General features: G+C 40.6%; 1 protein-coding gene and 1 long non-coding RNA gene across 4 annotated transcripts in view; one reads left to right on the top strand and one right to left on the bottom strand.

Moving 5' to 3' along the window:
* The window catches only part of LOC137240428 (tRNA-dihydrouridine(16/17) synthase [NAD(P)(+)]-like), a 201,453-nt gene that overhangs the window by 172,882 nt on the left and 7,301 nt on the right, over positions 1-21,270 (top strand). For all 3 annotated transcript variants that reach the window (XM_067766681.1, XM_067766683.1, XM_067766682.1), the window contains 4 exons: positions 6,784-6,943; positions 6,995-7,190; positions 10,495-10,743; positions 10,818-10,992. In XM_067766681.1, the coding sequence (XP_067622782.1) occupies positions 6,784-6,943; positions 6,995-7,190; positions 10,495-10,743; positions 10,818-10,992 (780 nt within the window). The remainder of the gene's footprint in view (positions 1-6,783; positions 6,944-6,994; positions 7,191-10,494; positions 10,744-10,817; positions 10,993-21,270) is intronic.
* The window catches only part of LOC137240432 (uncharacterized), a 130,957-nt gene that overhangs the window by 40,719 nt on the left and 68,968 nt on the right, over positions 1-21,270 (bottom strand). The gene's annotated exons all lie outside the window — the stretch shown is intronic.

Consider the following 21,270-nt stretch of genomic DNA (forward strand, 5'->3'; position numbering starts at 1 on the left):
CTATTTTCAATTTAACGAACAGTTCTATGCACAGAATTTCGGTTGCCCAATGGGATCACCCATCAGCTGTATTCTAGTAGAAATTCTAATGGACAACGTTTTAGAGCGAGCCATTCAGAGAGTAAAAGAAGAACCAGAATTTAACATTAGCATAATTAAGAAATACGTAGACGACCTATACCTACTACTACCTGAACACATCCTTCCATCGGTCTTAAAAATATTCAATGCCATAGAACCAGGAATCGAGTTCACATTTGAAAAAGAACAACAAAATATGCTACCATTCTTGGATTTGGTTATTTTCAGAAACGCACAGGATGGAACCTTTAACACGGACTGGTACCGTAAACCAGTCCCATCAGGTCGTATTTTAAATTATAGGTCAATACATCCATTAACCCAAAAAATCAGCACCGCAAAAGGGTTAATAAACAGAGTTCTTAACTTAAGTGATGAAAAATACCACAACAAGAACAAATTAATTATAAAAGGCATCCTCAAAGCGAACGATTATCCGCCAAAATTGGTTTCAAGATTAATAAATCATTATAAAATATCCATCAACAACAAAAACACCGACCCAATATTAACGAGCACCAACGCTCAACAACAATTAGCAGAAATTAAAACTATGACAATTTCATATTTCCCGTATATTACAAAATGTATTACAAACAAATTCAAAGAGTTCACTGCCAACGTCCGTTTTGCGTACAAAAATAAAAACAATGTTGGGAAAATGTACAACAAGATTAAAGACAAAATACCAACAAATAAAGAAAAGAACGATGTATACAAAATAGACTGTATTGACTGCCAGCGAAGAAAAAGTTACATAGGCACTACATCTCAACATTTATACAAACGCCTAAATCAACATAGAAAAACTGTTGAGAAGAAAGAAACAGAAAAAAGTGCACTCGCCCTCCACGCTATTACTTTTGGACATAGATTTGACTTCGGAAGGAACTAAAGTATTGGCTAGAGAGAAAAGTTGGGGAAAAAGAATCGTATTAGAAGAAATATTTATTATAGCTGATAAAAACTGCGTTAATAAAAGAAGCGTAGAAGCTAAAAACATCAGCGACATCTATACGTGCATTTTCTAACGATGTCAACAATCATCAGCTGCTCTACATAGTCCATCAAGCACGAACCGGCTGACAAAATATCAACAAACGTCAAATACCTATATATAGTTTGTTGTTTGAATTTACATTGTGTTCATTTTATTACTTATTTCTTTTAAATTTTATTCAAATGTATAAATAAGTCCTATAATTTAAAATTTTATATATGACCATTTCTGCACAATGCAGAAAACAAAACATCTATACAAAACAACTGTACAAGGAAGAACGCAGTAATTTTGAGTAAGAATCTGTGATTTCAATAATTGTGTTATATATGTACTTTTGTGTGTATATGTAATTAATAATTATTAACCCTCTTTTGCAATGCAAGGCCTTATATACTAAGAATTTATATTTTTTTGTCATTAGGCCCTGAAGAAGACCAAAATAAAAGGTCGAAACGTTGGCGAGAAAATAAAAAAAGCGTTTTTCTGATTCATTGGACTGTAAACCCGAAACCAAAAAACCAATAATAATAATTGTTTTGTTTTTTCCTCGAAATCATTGAACTTTTCACGGAATGAATCTAAACTCTCTTCTAACGATCCGGAAAAAAAGCACATGTTTGCAAATCTGCTTTTTCACTTTGCAATGACTTACTCACTGAACGCATAGCAGTCAAAATAAAGTTGAAGGCTTCTACACCCTATGTTCCAAAAATAACCGAAATTTTTATACTCAGTTGAGCAGAGCTCACAGAGTATATTAAGTTTGATTGGATAACGGTTGGTTGTACAAGTATAAAGGAATCGAGTTAGATATAGACTTCCATATATCAAAATCATCAGGATCGAAAAAAAATTTGATTGAGCCATGTCCGTCCGTCCGTCTGTCCGTCCGTTAACACGATTACTTGAGTAAATTTTGAGGTATCTTGATGAAATTTGGTATGTAGGTTTCTGAGCACTCATCTCAAATCTCTATTTAAAATGAACGATATCGGACTATAACCACGCCCACTTTTTCTATATCGAAAATTTCGAAAAACCGAAAAAGTGCAATAATTCATTACCAAAGACAGATAAACCGATGAAACTTGGTAGGTGAGTTGAACTTATGACGAAGAATAGAAAATTAGTAAAATCTTGGACAATGGGTGTGGCACCGCCCACTTTTAAAAGAAGATAATTTAAAACTTTTGCAAGCTGTAATTTGGCAGTCGTTGAAAATATCATGATGAAATTTGGCAGGAACGTTACTCCTATTACTATATGTACGCTTAATAAAAATTCGCAAAATCGGGGAAGGACCACGCCCACTTTTAAAAAAATGTTTTTTTTAAAGTAAAATTTTAACAAAAAATTTAATATCTTTACAGTATATAAGTAAATTATGTCAACATTTAACTCTAGTAATAATATGGTGCAACAAAATACAAAAAATAAAGAAATTTTCAAAATGGGCGTGGTTCCGCCCTTTTTCATTTAGTTTGTCTAGGATACTTTTAATGCCATAGGTCGAACAAAAATTTCCCAATCCTTTTGAAATTTGGTAGGGGCATAGATTTTATGACGTTAACTGTTTTCTGTCAAAATGGGCGAAATCGGTTGAAGCCACGCCCATTTTTTATACACAGTCGTCCGTCTGTCCTTCCGCATGGCCGTTAACACGATAACTTGAGCAAAAATCGACATATCTTTACTGAACTTAGTTCACGTACTTATCTGAACTCATTTTATCTTGGTATAAAAAATGAACGAGATCCGACTATGACCACGCCCACTTTTTCGATATCGAAAATTACGAAAAATGAAAAAAATTCCATAATTCGATACCAAATATGAAAATAGGGATGAAACATGGTAATTAGATTGGTTTATTGACGCGAAATATAACTTTAGAAAAAACTTTGTAAAATGGTGGTGACACCTACCATATTAAGTAGAAGAAAATGAAAAAGTTCTGCAGGGCGAAATAAAACACCCTTGAAATCTTGGCAGGTATTACATATATAAATAAATTAGCGGTATCCAACAGATGATGTTCTGGGTCACCCTGGTCCACATTTTGGTCGATATCTGGAAAACGACTTCACGTATACAACTACCACCACTCCCTTTTAAAACTCTCATTAATACCTTTAATTTGATACCAATATCGTACAAACACATTCTAGAGTCACCCCTGGTCCACCTTTATGGCGATATCTCGAAAAGGCGTCCACCTATAGAAATAAGCCCCACGCCCTTTTAAAATACTCATTAACACCTTTCATTTGATATCCATATCGTACAAACATATTCTAGAGTCACCCCTGGTCCACCTTTATGGCGATATCTCGAAAAGGCGACCACCTATAGAACGAAGGCCCACTCCCTTTTAAAAATACTCATTAACACCTTTCATTTGATACCCATATCGTACAAACACATTCTAGAGTCACCCCTGGTTCACCTTTATGGCGATATTTCGAAACGGCGTTCACCTATAGAACTAAGGCCCACTCCCTTTTAAAATACTCATTAACACCTTTCGTTTGATACCCATATTGTTGGTCCACCTTTATGGCGATATCTCGAAAAGGCGACCACCTATACAACTACCACCAGTCCCTTTTAAAACCCTCATTAATACCTTTAATTTGATACCCATATCGTACAAACACATTCTAGAGTCACCCCTGGTCCACCTTTATGGCGATATTTCGAAACGGCGTCTACCAATAGAACTAAGGCCCACTCCGTTTTAAAATACTCTTTAACACCTTTCATTTGATACCCATATTGTACAAACGCATTCTATAGTCACCCCTGGTCCACCTTTATGGCGATATCTGGAAAAGGCGACCACCTATACAACTACCACCACTCCCTTTTAAAACCCTCATTAATACCTTTAATTTGATACCCATATCGTACAAACACATTCTAGAGTCACCCCTGGTTCACCTTTATGGCGATATTTCGAAACGGCGTTCACCTATAGAACTAAGGACCACTCCCTTTTAAAATACTCATTAACACCTTTCGTTTGATACCCATATTGTACAAACGTATTCTAGAGTCACCCCTGGTCCACCTTTATGGCGATATCTCGAAAAGGCGACCACCTATACAACTACCACCACTCCCTTTTAAAACCCTCATTAATACCTTTAATTTGATACCCATATTCTACAAACACATTCTAGAGTCACCCCTGGTCCATCTTTATGGCGATATTTCGAAACGGCGTCTACCAATAGAACTAAGGCCCACTCCCTTTTAAAATACTCATTAACACCTTTCTTTTGATACCCATATTGTACAGACAAATTCTAGGGTCACCCCTGGTCCACCTTTATGGAGATATCTCGAAACGGCGTCCACCTATGGAACTAAGGATAACTTACTTAATTGGCGCTTAACCGTCTAAACGGTTATGGCCGTCCAACAAGGCGCGCCAGTCGCTCCTTCGCTCCGCCAACCGGCGCCAATTGGTCACACCAAGGGAGTTTAAATCGTTTTCCACCTGGTCCTTCCAACGGAGTGGGGGCCGCCCTCTACCTCTGCTTCCATAAGCGGGTTCCGATAGAAACACTTTCTTGGCCGGAACATCATCTTTCATTCGCATAACATGGCCTAGCCAGCGCAGCCGCTGCGTTTTAATTCGCTGGACTATGTTGATGTCTGCGTATAGCTCGTACAGCTCATCATTAAATCTTCTTCGGTACTCGCCATCGCCAACGCGTAGAGGTCCATAAATCTTTCGAAGAACTTTTCTCTCGAACACTCCCAAAGCCGCTTCATCTGCTGTTGTCATGGTCCATGCTTCTGCCCCATATAGCAGGACGGGTACGATAAGTGACTTGTAGAGTATGATTTTCGTTCGCCGAGAGAGGACTTTACTTTTCAATTGCCTACCTAGTCCAAAGTAGCATTTATTGGCAAGATTGATTCTTCGCTGGATTTCAGTGCTGATGTTGTTGCTAATGTTGATGCTGGTTCCCAAATAAACGAAGTCTTTTACTATTTCGAAATTATGGCTGCCAACAGTAGCGTGGTTGCCAAGGCGCATATGCGCTGACTCTTTGCTCGATGACAGCAGGTACTTCGTTTTGTCCTCATTCACCACTAGGATAACTCCCTTTTAAAATACTCATTAACACCTTTCATTTGATACCCATATCGTACAAACAAATTCTAGAGTCAACCCTGATCCACCTTTATGGCGATATCCCTAAATGGCGTCCACCTATAGAACTATGGCCCACTCCCTCATAAAATACTCTTTAATGCCTTTCATTTGATACACATGTCATACAAACACATTCCAGGGTTTCCCTCGGTTCATTTTCCTACATGGTTATTTTCCCTTATAGCTCTCAAATTTTCACTATAGCTCTCAACTGAGTATGTAATGTTCGGTTACACCCGAACTTAACCTTCCTTACTTGTTCAACATAAAAACAGCCAGTGTGCATTTGAGATAATTCTTTTTTCTTATTCAATATACTCTCCTTTCACATCGATACACTTCTTTGCACGCTAATACAATTTGTCAAATGAGTCGGAAATGTCCTTTTTAGGAACCTTGTCTAGTTCGTCGGTCGTCGCCTTTTGAATGCGGTCAATTGAGTTTTATTTATTTGAGTAAAAATTATTTTCAGTTCTAATTATATTTTTCTTTCACTCTCTAAAATGTTATGTTTGTAAGAAACATTTTAGAAGTCATTTTCATTTTTCGGGGCCCGCTAAAATCGGGCGCCCCAGGCAACTGCCTACTTGCTAATCCGTCCCTGAGTCCCCCTATTATTGTTAACTTAAACTTTACTTTTTACAGTGACATTCAATGCACATATCCTTGATTATTTATTTTCACATTTTTTACGATCCTTGAGATTATGTTTTGAAAACAGCACAATGATTTCCCGCTGCTTCAACCTTCATGTAAACCATTGTAGATAACAAAGTGCGGATATACTCAGCCCTGCAACTTGCCAACAAAGTAGTAATGCCCTTCTGCTATTTAAACATTTGTGATTCTGATATCTATCTGGATTAGTTTTCGATCCATAAGGTGGCTCTGTTGATTTCGTTTTTTTGTGGGACATTTTTGACAGCTAACCCTTTTCCAATTTTTAATATCAGCCTTCGGACGATTGTTATAAGGTTCAAAACGCGTCTTTGATACTCCTTCCGACATTTTTGGAAGTAATTTAACTGCCGACCCCTTACGTTTAGTATTAATACTCTAGCTTTTTTAAGCGAAAATCCCATACAATTTTATATGAAAATATATCGCATTTGTGGCATCCTTTGAATAACTAAAAACACTAGTTATTAGTTTGATAATTTGTTTTAAATTTTTAAGGAGCGAATCGGTTATACAAATTTTTATACATATATGTGTACACATAAGTTGAGTGCTGCGAACTTTCAACGTACTGATCCGAATCGTTCCAGTGAGATTTGTTCGTGATCCAGAGCTTGATGGCTCATTGCAATGCCCTTAGTGTAGTCAAGATAGAAAAATCAGGCAAATTTCCCGAAAAATAAGACATTGAATTGGGTATTGAACGTTTTTCAGTGCAGCGAGTGAAAATTCAGTACTCTCGCATCGGCGATTGTGTATAAAAAAAATGAAACAAGTATTCATAAAATATGACCTTGAAATAAGTTGCACAACTATTGCGTCGAAAACTTATGTCACATCATTTCATTTACAGTTCTGTGGTAATGATTCACAAACACTGCTGGAAGCTGCACTCTTGGCACAGGATCATTGTGATGCTGTTGACATTAATTTGGGTTGTCCGCAAGCGATTGCCAAACGCGGCCATTATGGTGCATTTTTGCAAGACGAATGGAAGTTGTTAGCTGGAATTGGTAAGTATTGTGGGAATTTCTTGCAGACTTTTAAGACTGTCTCCAATTTAGTGAACACATTACATACGCAACTCTCTGTACCAGTCACGTGTAAAATTCGTGTTTTTGAAGATCGCAAACGCACAGTGGAATATGCAAAAATGTTGGAAGCCGCAGGTTGTCAACTAATAACAGTACATGGTCGAACAAGAGAGCAAAAGGGGCCGCTCACCGGTGTGGCCGATTGGAGTTATATCAAAGAAGTGAGGTACGTGGATTTGCACAGTTTTGATATCCACTTTTTCAAAGTTAGACGAAACTAAAAGTTTAATTTTGTATAACGCATAATAAGATGATTTCCCGCTTCTTCAACCCGTAATCTTGTAAATGAAATTTACAGTGTGTGTGCTGTCTATTTTATTGGCTCCGAAAGTCCCTATCCATACTTCAGGAAATTTTCACAATAGCACTTGTGAAAGCAAGGTAATCTTCCCACATTTTATATTATCCCTTACACGCGAGTGCCGGAAAAAATTAGGTTTAGCCGGCAGCGAATTGGCCCAACAAATTTAGCTGATTGTAAAATCCAGCGAAAAATTAAAGCAAGGAGCTAAGTCCTCTTAAGAGATAGGTAAAAGAAATGTTTCAGCTGACAAAGGTCGTGGAAACGAAGCGTGCAGGGAGAAATAAACGAACTTTTTAATGGTCTACAAGCGTAAAATGCACAGGACGAAGAGTCTTGCGAATAAACATCTGTGCGGACAACGAGTGCTCCAGCAAAACAGGGCAGTTGAAAGTCCTAACTAAGGGAGATAAGAGTCCAGGGACTAATAATGAAAGAGGGCGAGAAATGGTCACGTGCTAGTTAAGTGTCCGTTGAATCGCTTCTCGAAACACATATGCCATCAGATGATACAGAAGAGCCAGCAGACAGTATCTACACTCCGTTCCTGGGGCGGGCAGTACCGGACTTGTTCACCAATACAAAGATCAAATGGGTGGCGAAGGCTTTCTCTAAGTTTAAGTCGTCAGTCCCAGATAGTATATTCCCTCCCATGCTGTAATTGCCGTGTAGAGCGATCGTGAAATGGCTTAAAATAATATTCGACGGGTGCATAAAACTGAATTATGTACCCAACTTTAGAGAACTGCTCGTGTCGGTTTTCTACCAAAGGCGGGGAAGATTAGTCCCAAGGGCTACAGACCCATTAGCTTAACATCATTTTCGCTCAAAACCTTTGAGAGGCTAATAGATAAGTAGATAAAGTTCAACATGGATAAAAGACTGTTCTCCACAAAAATCCCGTGACGCCTCGAACCGACTGCCTTGGAAAGCGATCAGTCAGCTTGTGGATAAACAAAAGCGTGTGAAACGATAGGAGCATTTAAAGAATTGTAACCTCTGCCGGTGTAGGTAAACCCGACTAAGCACAACGACAAAATATCCATCGCCTTTGGTGATGAAGTGTTGTCGGATGAGAAGAAATGCGCGAGCGCTTTCTGCCGACAATACGTAATTCACGGTTGACAAAGCTTGACGGCGGGCCAATAGACGCGCACACAAGCATAAACACAGCGCGTCCCCTATCACCATCTAAAGCAATAGGCCCAAACGGTATATTCATGCCAGTTCCTAAAAAAACTAGGCAAAGAGGGATTTAGATATCTAGAACATGTCTTCAACCTACCTTTTCTCACCTTCGACATCCGCGAAAAATTGAAAATGTCGAGGGTGGTACAGCTACTAAAGCCTGGGAAACCATCTAACGTAGGAGTATCTTATCGTCAGATATCTCTGCTATCCCCATAGCCCAGACACTTCAATCCATTATGCTCCTCCCATTTCACTGCAAACTTGTATCTTACCAATCATCAGCATAACTTTCGAAAACTACATAGCACTACCACCGCGCTAAACGCCATCAACACACACTTAATTGCGGATTGAATCAAAAACCCCACCACAGAACAGTACTCGTAGCGATAGACTTATGAAAAGCTTTTGATACGGTCAACCATGGCACGTTACTGCAGGACTTGGAAGGGTCCTCCTTCCCCCTAGTCTCAAGGGTGGATCGCAAACTATCTGTATGGTTGGTAGGCCTCGGTACAATTCAGAAACGTAGCAGCTAAACCCAGAAGAATCAAACAAGGGTTGTCACAGGGTGGTGTCCTATTCCCGCTTTTGTTTAACTTCTACATATCGAAGCTCCCTTCGCGCCAAAACGAGTCTGCATAATAATGCCCACAGGTCCAGGCCCACACAGCGATGAGCTTTGTAATAAAATAAACAGCTATCTCCTTAATCTTTTCAGTTTTTCGCCTTACGAAACCTGACAATGTCACCGACAAAATCATCGGCGACCTTATTTACAACATGGACACAGCAAATGTCGACCATATTGTACATCCACGTCGATGGCATTACGCTGCCGACGGTGTCTTACACCCAAAAATACTGGGCGTGACGTTCGATCACTTTGGCGAGCATGCAACCGCAATTGTACCTTAAACCGTAATAAAATCCTCAAATCTCTTGCCGGCAGCACTTGGGATAAAGACAAAGAAACGCTCATTACCACTTACAAAGCAATTGGCCCGTCGATTACATGGTACGCGTCCCGATATGGTCGCCAAGCCTCGGGCCTCTATGCCAGGAATTGTCAGGCGAATCCAGTTCTTAAAGAAAATTACCCAGAACTCGCAGAAGAGGAAGGCACTCTCCCTAGGGAAACGCGCGTCAATCTAGCTCAACTACGATGTGGGTACTGTAATAGGTTAAACTCTTACCTATCCAGAATCAACACCGACATACATCATGTATGTCCTGCTTACAATGTGTCCCCACACGACATCAACCATCTCTTCAATTGCTATGTGGAACCAACGCCTCTAATACCCCTCTCACTATGGTCCACCCGTGTTGGAACTGCAAGTTTCCTTGAACTCCCGTTAGAGGATATTGATGACAATTTGTGATCGGTCGCGCCTATTGGACGGGGCGAAGTACTGCTACAACAACAACTTCGCACGTTTTATTTTCCGTGATTTTATGCTATCTCAAAACATCCGCCTTGCAAAATTATGCTGACGTACATAGAATTTTGCTAGGGGCAAAAATTACCGGACCTGAGTTCTTTAGATTCAATTTTTGTAATGGAGCTATATAAAAAAAATAAAGCTTTGCGTTTGCGCAATAAATGGAATTAATTACATCTGTTTGAATTAAAAGGGGGAAGGGGGGAGGGGGGGGCATTTATTTGAAGCAATTTATAATTTATTTAATAATTTGCGATTGTTTAAATTTGGGTTGTTTAAATTTTTCCCAAATTATTAAATAAATTTAATTACATCTGTTTACTATGAAACGGGCGATATATTTATTACATAGGTATGGCTCTTCTGATAACACTTTGATCAAGCTTCTGGTAACACTGATTAGTCTATGTGGCCGGTCCCTGAGGACCTTCAACCTAACCTAACCATTTCACGCAAAACAAAGAACACTCGTTTTTTTTCTTGAGAGTTTTTTTTAAATGTGGATTTTTATTAAACCTTATTTTTCTTATCAGACAAAATATAAAGATTCCAATGTTCGCGAATGGCAATATACTTGGCTTGGAGGACGTAAAGCGTTGCATTTCGGAAACAGGTGTTGATGGTGTTATGACTGCCGAAGGAAATTTACACAATCCAGCTATATTTACTGGAAAATTGGTGAAAACGTGGGATATGGCTAGCGAGTATTTAGACTATGTACAGCAATTTCCGTGTGCAGTTTCCTATATTCGAGGGCATTTGTTCAAAATCTTTCATCATTTGTATGTATTACGCTTATGAATTCAAACGTCCAAGTTTCAATGATCAATAAGTTTGCTCTTTTTTTTAACAAAAGAATGAATTTGCGACCGAATGGAGGATTGCGTGAAGAGTTGGCCGTTTCCAATCAACTGGAGCACTTTCGAACTGTCGTCAATAAAATTAAGAATAAATATGAGCCATACCATGTGGGCGCAGCTATATACAATGCCGAAGAAGTGGATCCCAGCGTTTTAGTAATCGAACAAGGAGTGAGTATTTATTTTACTTCACGACAAACAACTCTTTTCCTAGACATATGTTTTATTGCTGACTAGCTTTTCACTTTTTCAGGGTCGTTTTCATCGTGATAAAACCACTTACGAGTTATAACCGTTCTCTTTTCTGGTCGGCCATTAATGTTTTTTTAGTTTAAAAGTCAATCTCAGAACAAAACCAAGGCGAAACCATACAAGGTGATGGCAAAGCAAATTCAACCAATTCGCCGTACAGAAGAATGTCAAGTCCAAAGAAAATTTCCATTGATTTCGATTTAGTGACATATCATTGTACAAGGGGGGTTGATAAGCGCAATATAAAGCTTTATACCTTCAAAGCTTCCACAACCCAATTGTCAACCTCACCTACGCGTGGGGAATGTGTCATATACATGTTTAGCAGACGAGGCTCTGGCAACCCAAATTTCCTCATGACACTAAAGGGGGGGGGGGGGGGGGGGGGGGGGGGGGTTTAGGTTTAATGTAGTCATATTAATCATTCCCGAGATGATCGGGCTAGTTGTTGTTCTTGTAGCAGTGCTTCGTCCCATCCAATAGGTGTGATCGATCACAAGTTGTCATCAATATCCTCTAACGGGATTTCAAGGAAACTTGCTGTTTCAACAGGGGTAGACCATAATGAGAGGGGTTTTAGAGGCGTTGGTTCCGCAATTGAAGAGATGGTTGGGGTCATGTGAAGACACATTGTAAGCAGGACATATGTTTTGTATGTCGGGGTTGATTCTGGATAGGTAAGAGTTTACCTGTTACAGTATCCAGATCGAAGTTGAGCTAGAGTGACTCGCATTTCCCTAGGGAGTCTGCGTTCCTCTTCTGCAAGTTTAGGGTATTGTTCTTTGAGTACAGGATTCACCGGGAAATTCCTGAAAGAGAGGTACGACGCCTGTTTGTGGAGTTCACTGAGGACCTGCTTGTGTTTTTTGGCTTCATACGGCTGTGTTCTCAGGTGCCGTATTTCCTCATAATGCTTACGGAGATGACTCCTTAATGGTGGGGCTAGTACCTTTATGGTGCTTTGTTACCGGAACGTACCGAATCTGTATCCAGAAAAGGACCATCAACATCGATAACACTCCCCAAAACCTTCGGTGAGTGTCTTTATGGTTAATACAACAACAACAACATTATTGCACAAGGCGTTGTGAGGAAAATAATCAAGAAGAAGTAATCAGCTATTGCGATAACAACACCTGGTACTGAATTCGCCTTGTACTACAAAATGTAATCGAAATCAATGAAAATTTTCTTGAGATTCTGCACGGCGAATTAGTTGAATTCGCTTTACCATCACCTTGTATGGATTCGCCTTAGAACAATAGGTAATAAAAAAATAAGCAAAGTAAAATATTCAAATTTGTTTTTGTTTGAGAAAGAAATAAATATGTATGTGTGCAGTTGACAAATTTCAATTTTTTTTTTTCATTGCGGAAAAGATCAATAATGTCAGAAACGGTTATACCTTGTAGGTGTTTTTATCATGGTTTTCATCATTGTGGATAAGACAAGTGTGATAACTTCTGCATAGACCAGAGACGTACATAAATTTATAGAGAATAACCAACGACGGGCAGAAATTGTCAAACTGGTAATAGGTAATTCAATCTAGTTGAAGATTATCAAAAAATGTAGTGTTTTCGTTAAAATTTCATAAAAAAATTTATTGAAAACGTAAAAAACAATTTTATTGTGGATATTTTATCAAAATAATATTTTTCTAGCGTTGAAATTGGCGGATTTCATGCCACATTTCCCCAATGGTGAATTACCTACCCGCGATTTGATGCTTTACTGTTTCCCACTATTCGTTCTGTTGGCGGTTCTCTTTAGTCTCACGATCACCTCATTTTTAATTGACTATCGTGGTCCCATTCATGTATTTCTTTCTATCAGGTTTACAAGTATGATATGTGTGAGAAGGAAACAATTCCTTTTTCTTTCTAACGCACTGCCGTTTGACACTTCGGTCAGTGTCAAACTAGCGTGGAATCCAGTGGCACCTGCGTGGAACATGAGTTTGGCACTGAACAAAGTTCCAAAATTACTGGGGTTTCTGTCGTCGAAAGCGACGCAGGAAAACAAAAAAAGGACCGTAATATCAGATATGGGTTGCTGTGATGGTACATTTTTTTGAACGAATTTAGTATCAAAATGTAAAATGCACCTATATGGGTCCTACAGAAAATTATACAAAGGTCTTCAATTGGGGTATCTGAGGACACGTAGTTATTCCAGCATTATGAATACAAACACGGGTGCTAAGTATTTCTACCCGTTCAAAAGCTCTCCGCGAACAACAGTTTGAAACCGTGGTCGACTGCAATAACCCGTCCAAAAATGTGGAAAGAGATATGAAAAGACGCGTTTTGTCCTGGTATCAATAATCCAAAGGCGAAAAAGTATTCGAATTATTCGAAGCGAGACAAAAACGCGTCTAATAATATCTCCCCCGACGGTTTTGGTCGTGTTTTAGCATTCGTCCCCGGTAATAAAGTATCACAATTTGTTAATTAAAATTTTCCAAAACATATGAATTTTAAGGAGAGATATAATTAAGTGCTCATTTGAAAATAAAATGCTTTGTAAATTTACAATGAAATTTCTACGCAGTTTTCGTTAGCGGCTACTACACTTTTTTTGTACCTATGAATTACAACAGCGCCAAATCATGCCAAATAGCATCCACAAAAAAATGAACAAGAACAAGCATTTTTATCAGGTGAGCATGGATGTGTGTGTGCGTGCTGCTACATGTCCTACTTGTAAACCTTTACAATGGTCGGCCCTATACGCCGCCATATTGAACATCCTGTCAAAACGCTTAAAAGTAGCCATCTTGAAAATCCTATCAGGCAGTCGATGGATAACTTGTTTTATCCACAATGTTTGTTATCATGACGCAATAAAACCGCACAGATGAAGTCAGTAGTACAACAACAAAATTTTGACGGCCCTCATAATCCGTCCATGAATTTGAAAGTAATGAGCAGGGAAAATGTTTGGTACTGTTTTGCTGCATTTTCACTACCAACATAATGTCATGTGTGGAAAAAAAGACAAAGTCTCCACATAGGAAACGGGGGCATGATAGAAAAGAGAAAACAGGGGAAGAAAAAGTAGGGGGAGTCGGAAAAGTAAAGAGAAAAAGAGGAAGATGGAAAGTATATTTTAACACCACCCACCTCTTTCTGCTCAATGCCTTAACGTTTGCATTAAATGTGTAGATAAATGTTAGAACGTCAATTCCGAGTTTTCGTATTGCAACCCTTCCAAATAATCATCCGCTACTTCATGATATTGTTGTTTTATATAGAAAATGGTCGTGTTCATTAATCGATTTTAGTAATTTCAACCAGAGGAGAGCATCTTCAAATTAAAAAGGCGCATACGAAATTTCATCGTCGTATCTTTAACCGTTTTCGAGATAAATTTTTCTCAGTGAAAAAGCAATAAAAGTACCAAAGTCATGGCTGCTAAGGATAAATGATCAACAATTAAAAAAAGGGGCCAGCGGACCAAATGGCAACCGTGTTTGTGATGCGAATTGCCTTGAATATTCGACCTTCTTTAGCCAATCATGGTATCCGCTATAACCCCGCCGGTTAGGGGGTTAGAATATACCCGCGGTAGGTATGCCTGTCCTAAGAGGCGACTAAAATGCCAGATTCAAGGTGTTGTGTAGCGCAACCTTTTCAGGTTGCCAGCGCAATATATAGCTTCTCCTGGCCCAATTGTCAACCTCACTTATCCGTGGCGAATCCTGTTTCATTAAAAGCCGAGGCTCTGGCGACCCCGAACTCCTCATGGATCTAGGTGGTGGGAGGGCGGTATGGCCTAGAAGGTTGTTGTTGTTGTTGTTGCAGCAGTGCTTCGCCCCTCCTAACAGCCGCGACCGATCACAAATTGTCATCAATATCCTCTAACGGGAGTCCAAGGAAACTTGCTGTTTCAACAGGGGTGGACCATAACGAAAGCGGTGTTAGAGGCGTTGGTTCCACATTACAATTAAAGAGGTGTTGGTGTCATGTGGGTACACATTGCAAGCGGGGCATACATTTTGTATGTCGGGGTTGATTCTCGATAGGTAAGAGTTTAACCTGTTACAGTATCCAGAACGAAGTTGAGCAAGAGTGACACGCGTTTCCCTGGGGAGTATGCGTTCCTCTTCCACAAGTTTTGGGTACTTTTCTTTGAGTACTGGATTCATCGGGCAATTCCCGGCATAAATGTCCGACGCCTGTTTGTGGAGTTCACCAAGGACCTGTGTGTTGTGTTTTTTTGCTTCATACGTCTGGGTTCTCAGGTGCCGTATTTCCTCAAAATGCTTACGGATATGACTCCTTAAGCCCCTAGGCGGTGTTGGCTCATCAATCAGATGTCTGTTTGGTTGCCCAGGTTTCTGGGTATTCAACAGGAACTGTTTGGTTAGCATCTCATTTCTCTCCCAGATGGGGAGTATTCTTGCCTCATTATGTATATGGTGCTCTGGGGACATAAGAAGGCAGCCCGTGGAGACTCTGAGAGCAGTATTTTGGCAGGCCTATAGCTTCTTCCAGTGGGTAATTTTTAGGCTTGGCGACCATATGGGTGACGCGTAGCACGTAAACTGGCCAGCCGTTTGCTTTGTATGTAGTAATGAGCGTTTCTTTATCTTTTCCCCAGGTACTGCCAGCAAGGGATTTGAGGATTTTATTACGGCTCTGGATTTTCGGAACAATTGCGGCTGCGTGCTCACCAAAATGTAGATCCTGATCAAACGTCACACCCAAGATTTTGGGGTGTACGACAGTCGGTAGCGTAGTGCCATCGACGTGGATGTTCAAAATGGTCGACATTTGGAACGTCCATGTTGCAAATAAGGTCGCGGAAGATTTAGTCGGTGATAATGCCAGGTTTCGCGAGGCGAAAAGACTGGAGAGATCAGGGAGGTAGCCGTTTATTATGTTGCAGAGCACATCGATCTGTGGGCCTGGGCCTGTGGCCATTATTGTGCAGTCATCGGCGTATGAAACGATAGTAACTCCTTCTGGTGGTGAAGGTAGCTTAAATATATAGAAATTAAACAAAAGTGGGGATAGGACACCACCCTGTGGCACCCCTTGTTTAATTCTTCTTGGTTTTGATGTTTCGTTTCTAAATTGCACCGATGCCTGCCGACCACCCAGATCCACCTTTTAAGGCATGGGGGAAGGGTAGACCCTTCCAGGTCTTGCAGTAACGAGCCATGGTTGACCGTATCAAAAGCTTTTGATAGGTCTAGCGCTACGAGTACTGTGCTATGGGGGTTTTGATTTAAACCGCAGCTTATCTGGGTGCTGATGGCATTTAGCGCGGTGGTGGTGCTATGGAGTTTTCTGAAGTCATGCTGATGACAGGCTAGCTGCAAATTTGCTTGTAAGTAGGGGAGCAAAATGGCTTCAAGCGTCTTTGCTACTGGCGATAGGAGAGATATCGGACGATACGACTCTCCTATGTTAGCTGGTTTCTCAGGCTTTAGTAGCGGGACCACCTTGGCCATTTTCCATTTTTTGGGTATGACAAAGGTGGAAAGAGACAGGTTGAAGACATGTGCTAAGTATTTGAAACCCTCTTTCCTTAGGCTTTTAAGCATCGGCATGGCTATGCCGTCTGGGCCCACTGCTTTGGATGGTTTAGCGTGACCAGTGGCATCTTCAACCTCTCTGGCGGTGATGGTAATTGGTGAAGCGCTGAATTTATGTTTATGTGCGTGTCTGTTGGCCCTCCGTCTATCTTTGTCGACCGTAGAATGCATTACATATTGACGGTAGAGAGCGCTCGCGCATTTTTTCGAATCCGACAGCACTTTATCGCCGAAGGCGATGGAAACTTTTGTTATTGTGCTTAGACGGATTCGATAGGGACTTTATTGTGGACCAAAGTTTACCCACACCGGCAGAGAGGCTACAACCTCTTAGGTGCTTCTCCCATTTCGCCCCAATCTGATGCGTTGGTTTATATCCCTTATTTGGGGGTCGCCTGGGTCGAGCTGTCTTATAAGGTCACGTTCTCTCGCTAAATTTGCGGCCACCGCCGGAAGGTGGGCCGAATTTCGGGAATTCTCCCTGCGGGAATGAAACGTGCCGAGGCGGAATCAATTACCTTGCAGAAAGCACGCTCCCCTTGGCGGGCATCAGTCGGGATAGGGAGGGCAGCAAAGAGGTTGTCTGTAAAAGATTTGTATTCGTCCCACTTTCCTTTTTTTAAATTTTATGAAAGTGCGTTTTTCTGTAACGATGAAGTCGGCGGTACGCTCGAACGAAATAAGTATAGGCAGAAGGTCGGATGCCAATGTTACCATCGGTTGCCAGTTGACGCAGTTTACGAGTTCTGCGCTCACGATTGAGATATCCGGCGAACTGTGACAGCTTCCTACTATACGTGTGGGGGCGTCTCCGTTTATTGTGCAGAACGTCGTTTCTTCTATTTGATCCGCCAACATCTCATCGCTACTGTCCGCCCGCAAATTTGAATGCCATAGATCGTGATGGGCATTAAAGTCGCCTAAGATAATGCGATTGTTGCCAGTGAGTAAGGCGCTAATATTAGGGCGGTATTCACTGGGGCAACAGGTGGCAGATGGGATGTAGATGTTGATGATTTCTAGGTTTGCATCGCCTGACCGGACAGATAGGCCTTGACGTTCTAAGACATTGTCCCTGCGGTAGATGCCAGGATCAAATATATGATATTGCACAGAGTGGTGTATGATAAACGCGAGGCCGCCTCCATTTCCGCTCATGCGATCTTTTCTGTGGACATTATACCCAGAACAGGTTTACAGTGCAGATCTTGCTGTGAGTTTAGTCTCTTGAATCGTAGGCGTAGACTACGGGACGCCCTTGGACGCAAGGAGCCACAAAAGATTTATAAAAGTTACGTGGACGTCGGGTTTTGGGATCAAGCCCAGAACAACCTGTCCAATGCAACCATCCCTTACACGAGACACACTGAACAGAGTATGGCCGTCCTAAAAAGATTCTTTTCCGGCAGATGCAGCAAAACCATTTCTCAGAACCGGGGTCAGGAGACGGACCCGTATTGGATTCGACACCTTCCCGGAGCAAGAGAATATGGAGCAGTCCCGCTGCAAGGAGCTGCTGGGAGGATGACAATTTGTGGGAGGGACGCAACAAATTAAATGGGGTTACACTGAAATGACAGTCCTTGGTCGGGAAAAATCCCGAGTCGCTCCGGTACATAGAACCGACTGCCTTGGGATGCGGGCCTAGAAGGTCGCATCTGGTCATAAGAAATCGTTCCCGTAATGGTCGGGCTTGGTACCGGAATGTACCGGATCTGCATCCGGCAAAAGACCATCAACTCGATAACACTCCCCAAGGCCTTCGGGGAGTGTCCTTATCACTACAACAACAACCCTGCCGCTTTGCACCTTTATTCAGCAACTATATTACTCAATATAAAACCCCCACTTTTACCGCAAAATGCTTATTATACTAATGCCGGCTTTTCAGTGCGAGTTTAAACTCTAGCTAAACTAGACTAGATTTTAACCTTGCCACTTTGTTCAGTAACATAAAATTTTGCTGCTCATCTCAGCTTAAGCGGCCGAAGTGGCAGGGTTAAACTCTAGTCAACTTTAACTGGAGTTTAAACTCGCACTGAAAACCCGGACCTAAGGCCCATTTGTAGAACAGCAGGTAATTTTTTTAGCTCAGAGTTGATTTAAAAATTTGGTCAAAAATGTATGAGTTTTCTATAGGCCAAGGAGCTGCAAAGACTGCTATCTTACGTTGCTGCGCATACTTAGCAGACGACTTAAAGGTATAAATATCCACATCAACGCGCAAAACCTCTATAGAATCTTTGCAAGGCCTCCGATATATGTAGATATCATTTGCATTTCTGAAATCTAGTTTTCTTCAGGCGGTTAGTGTTAAAGATGTTGATGGTCCTTTTCCGAACATAGATCCAGCACGTTCCGGTAACAATCACCATTAAGGTACAAGCCCGTCCATCCCGAAACGGCTGAATATGACCACATGGAACAATCTAGGAAATCTCGCCACCCACCCCCTATTTCCATGAGGAACTTGGGGTCATCAGAGCCTTGCCTGCTAAATATTTGTATCATACTTCGATATTTGTAACAGGGTTCCCACAGGTGTCAGCCTGACCGACAATTGGGTTGCTGAAGCTGTAAGGTTATAAATCTTTTTATTGCGCTTATCAACCCCTTGAATCCTCTTACAACTCCATTTAGATCATAGATGGTAGAAAGCACAAGGTATGAAGATTGCTCTGCGTGTTACAGCAGCGAGGACAGCAAAGTCGGCCGTTTTGTCAAAACGCCAGCTTGCGAACAAAAACGGAAGAGATGGAAAGAAAGCTATGGGATTGTATTAACAAATGCATCTCTCCTTTGCGAGAATAATTTTAAGGAAACTGATTTTATCAGCTGTCCGTCAGATCTGAGTATTTAATTCCAATTGAACCGAGTCCTGCAAGTTAGGCACAATTAAGCAAAATACCATATACATATTGTAACGAATTTACTTGCAAATCCTCTTGTTTGCAACCTTCTGCTAAGTTCAACTGTTGAATAAATAAATCTAATATTTAATAATGCAAAATGGCCTTTATTAAAGTACTTCATAATAAATAACTCTACTATTGCCCGACAGATTGCGTGCTTAATCAAAACTGACTCTAGCGCCTCTATCTGTCGCTGCCTTTTATACTCTTTGATTTCCTCGTTCGCATCTTCTAGGCGCTTCCATTTCCAGAATCTACTAGTTGGTCATCAGCTATCAAATTTCTCAGCTGTAACTACAATTGCACGATTTTATAGCTCCTCTCATTGCATACTTTCGGCAGTATCTCAGATATATGCATGTGGTTGTGCGTTGCTTCTCAGCTGCGTATACATACGTACATATGTGTAGACATAATGATTGATTCGTTTATGTAGATACACAATGATTGATTTATGGATGTGCATACAAGGCGCTGCTTAGCATCGGCTTAGAGATGGCAGTACCCCTTAGTGTTGCTAATATTCGTAACAATGGGGCATATTCATAGTCCTGAGTTAGAGTATGCTTCACTTGGTGCGGCACTAAAAAGATAGAGTACATTTCATTTCTAAGTATATCATAGTCAGTTTAGTGACATGCTGTAACGAGAGCCTACTTTAGGCAAAATTTTATTACATAAAAAAAATCTATTACGCAATGTTTTCAAATCACTCGTCTTGACGATTGCTGGTTGTTATAAATTTCTTGCGCCTGATTGCTAAAAATGCAAAAAGTAAGCAATTTGTTAATGAAAAATGTATTTTAACCTCGATAATTAATTAAAATTTGTATTTATTACTATAGAACAATAAAAGAGAACAAAACTGGAGTAACCGCGAGAGAGACTGCTTGCGGGAACTAATAAACTGCCACATAGATGTTATAGATAATGTGTATCAAATGAAAGGCATTAAAGAGTATTTTTTGAGGGAGTGGGCCATAGTTCTATAGGTGGACGCCATTTAGGGATATCGCCATAAAGGTGGATCAGGGTTGACTCTAGAATTTTTTTGTACGATATGGGTATCAAAAAAAAGGTGCTAATGAGTATTTTAAGAGGGAGTGATCCTTAGTTCCATAGGTGGACGCTGTTTCGAGATATCGCCATAAAGGTGGACCAGGAGTGAGCCTAGAATTTGTTTGTACGATATGGGTATCAAATTAAAGGTATTAATGAGGGTTTTAAAAGGCAGTGGTGGTAGTTGTATAGGTGGTCGCTTTTTCGAGATATCGCCATAAAGGTGGACCAGGGGTGACTCTAGAATGCGTTTGTACAATATGGGTATCAAACGAAAGGTGTTAATGAGTATTTTAAAAGGGAGTGGACCTTAGTTCTATGTGTTTCTACGATATGAGTGTCAAATTAAGGGTATTAATGAGGGTTTTAAAAGGGAGTGGTGGTAGTTGTATAGGTGGTCGCCTTTTCGAGATATCGCCATAAATGTGGACCAGGGGTGACTCTAGAACACGTTTGTACAATATGGGTATCAAACGAAAAGTGCTAATGAGTATTTTAAAAGGAGTGGGCCTTAGTTCTATAGGTGGACGCCTTTTCGAGGTATCGCAATAAAGGTGGACCAGGGGTGACTCTAGACTTTGTTTGTACGATATGGGTAGCAAATGAAAGGTGTTAATGAGTATTAATTATTATGGCATTTTTTTAATTTTTCGTAATTTTCGATATCGAAAAAGTGGGCGT

Source organism: Eurosta solidaginis, chromosome 2 (genome assembly GCF_040869045.1).
Source record: "Eurosta solidaginis isolate ZX-2024a chromosome 2, ASM4086904v1, whole genome shotgun sequence".
NCBI lineage: Eukaryota > Metazoa > Arthropoda > Insecta > Diptera > Tephritidae > Eurosta > Eurosta solidaginis.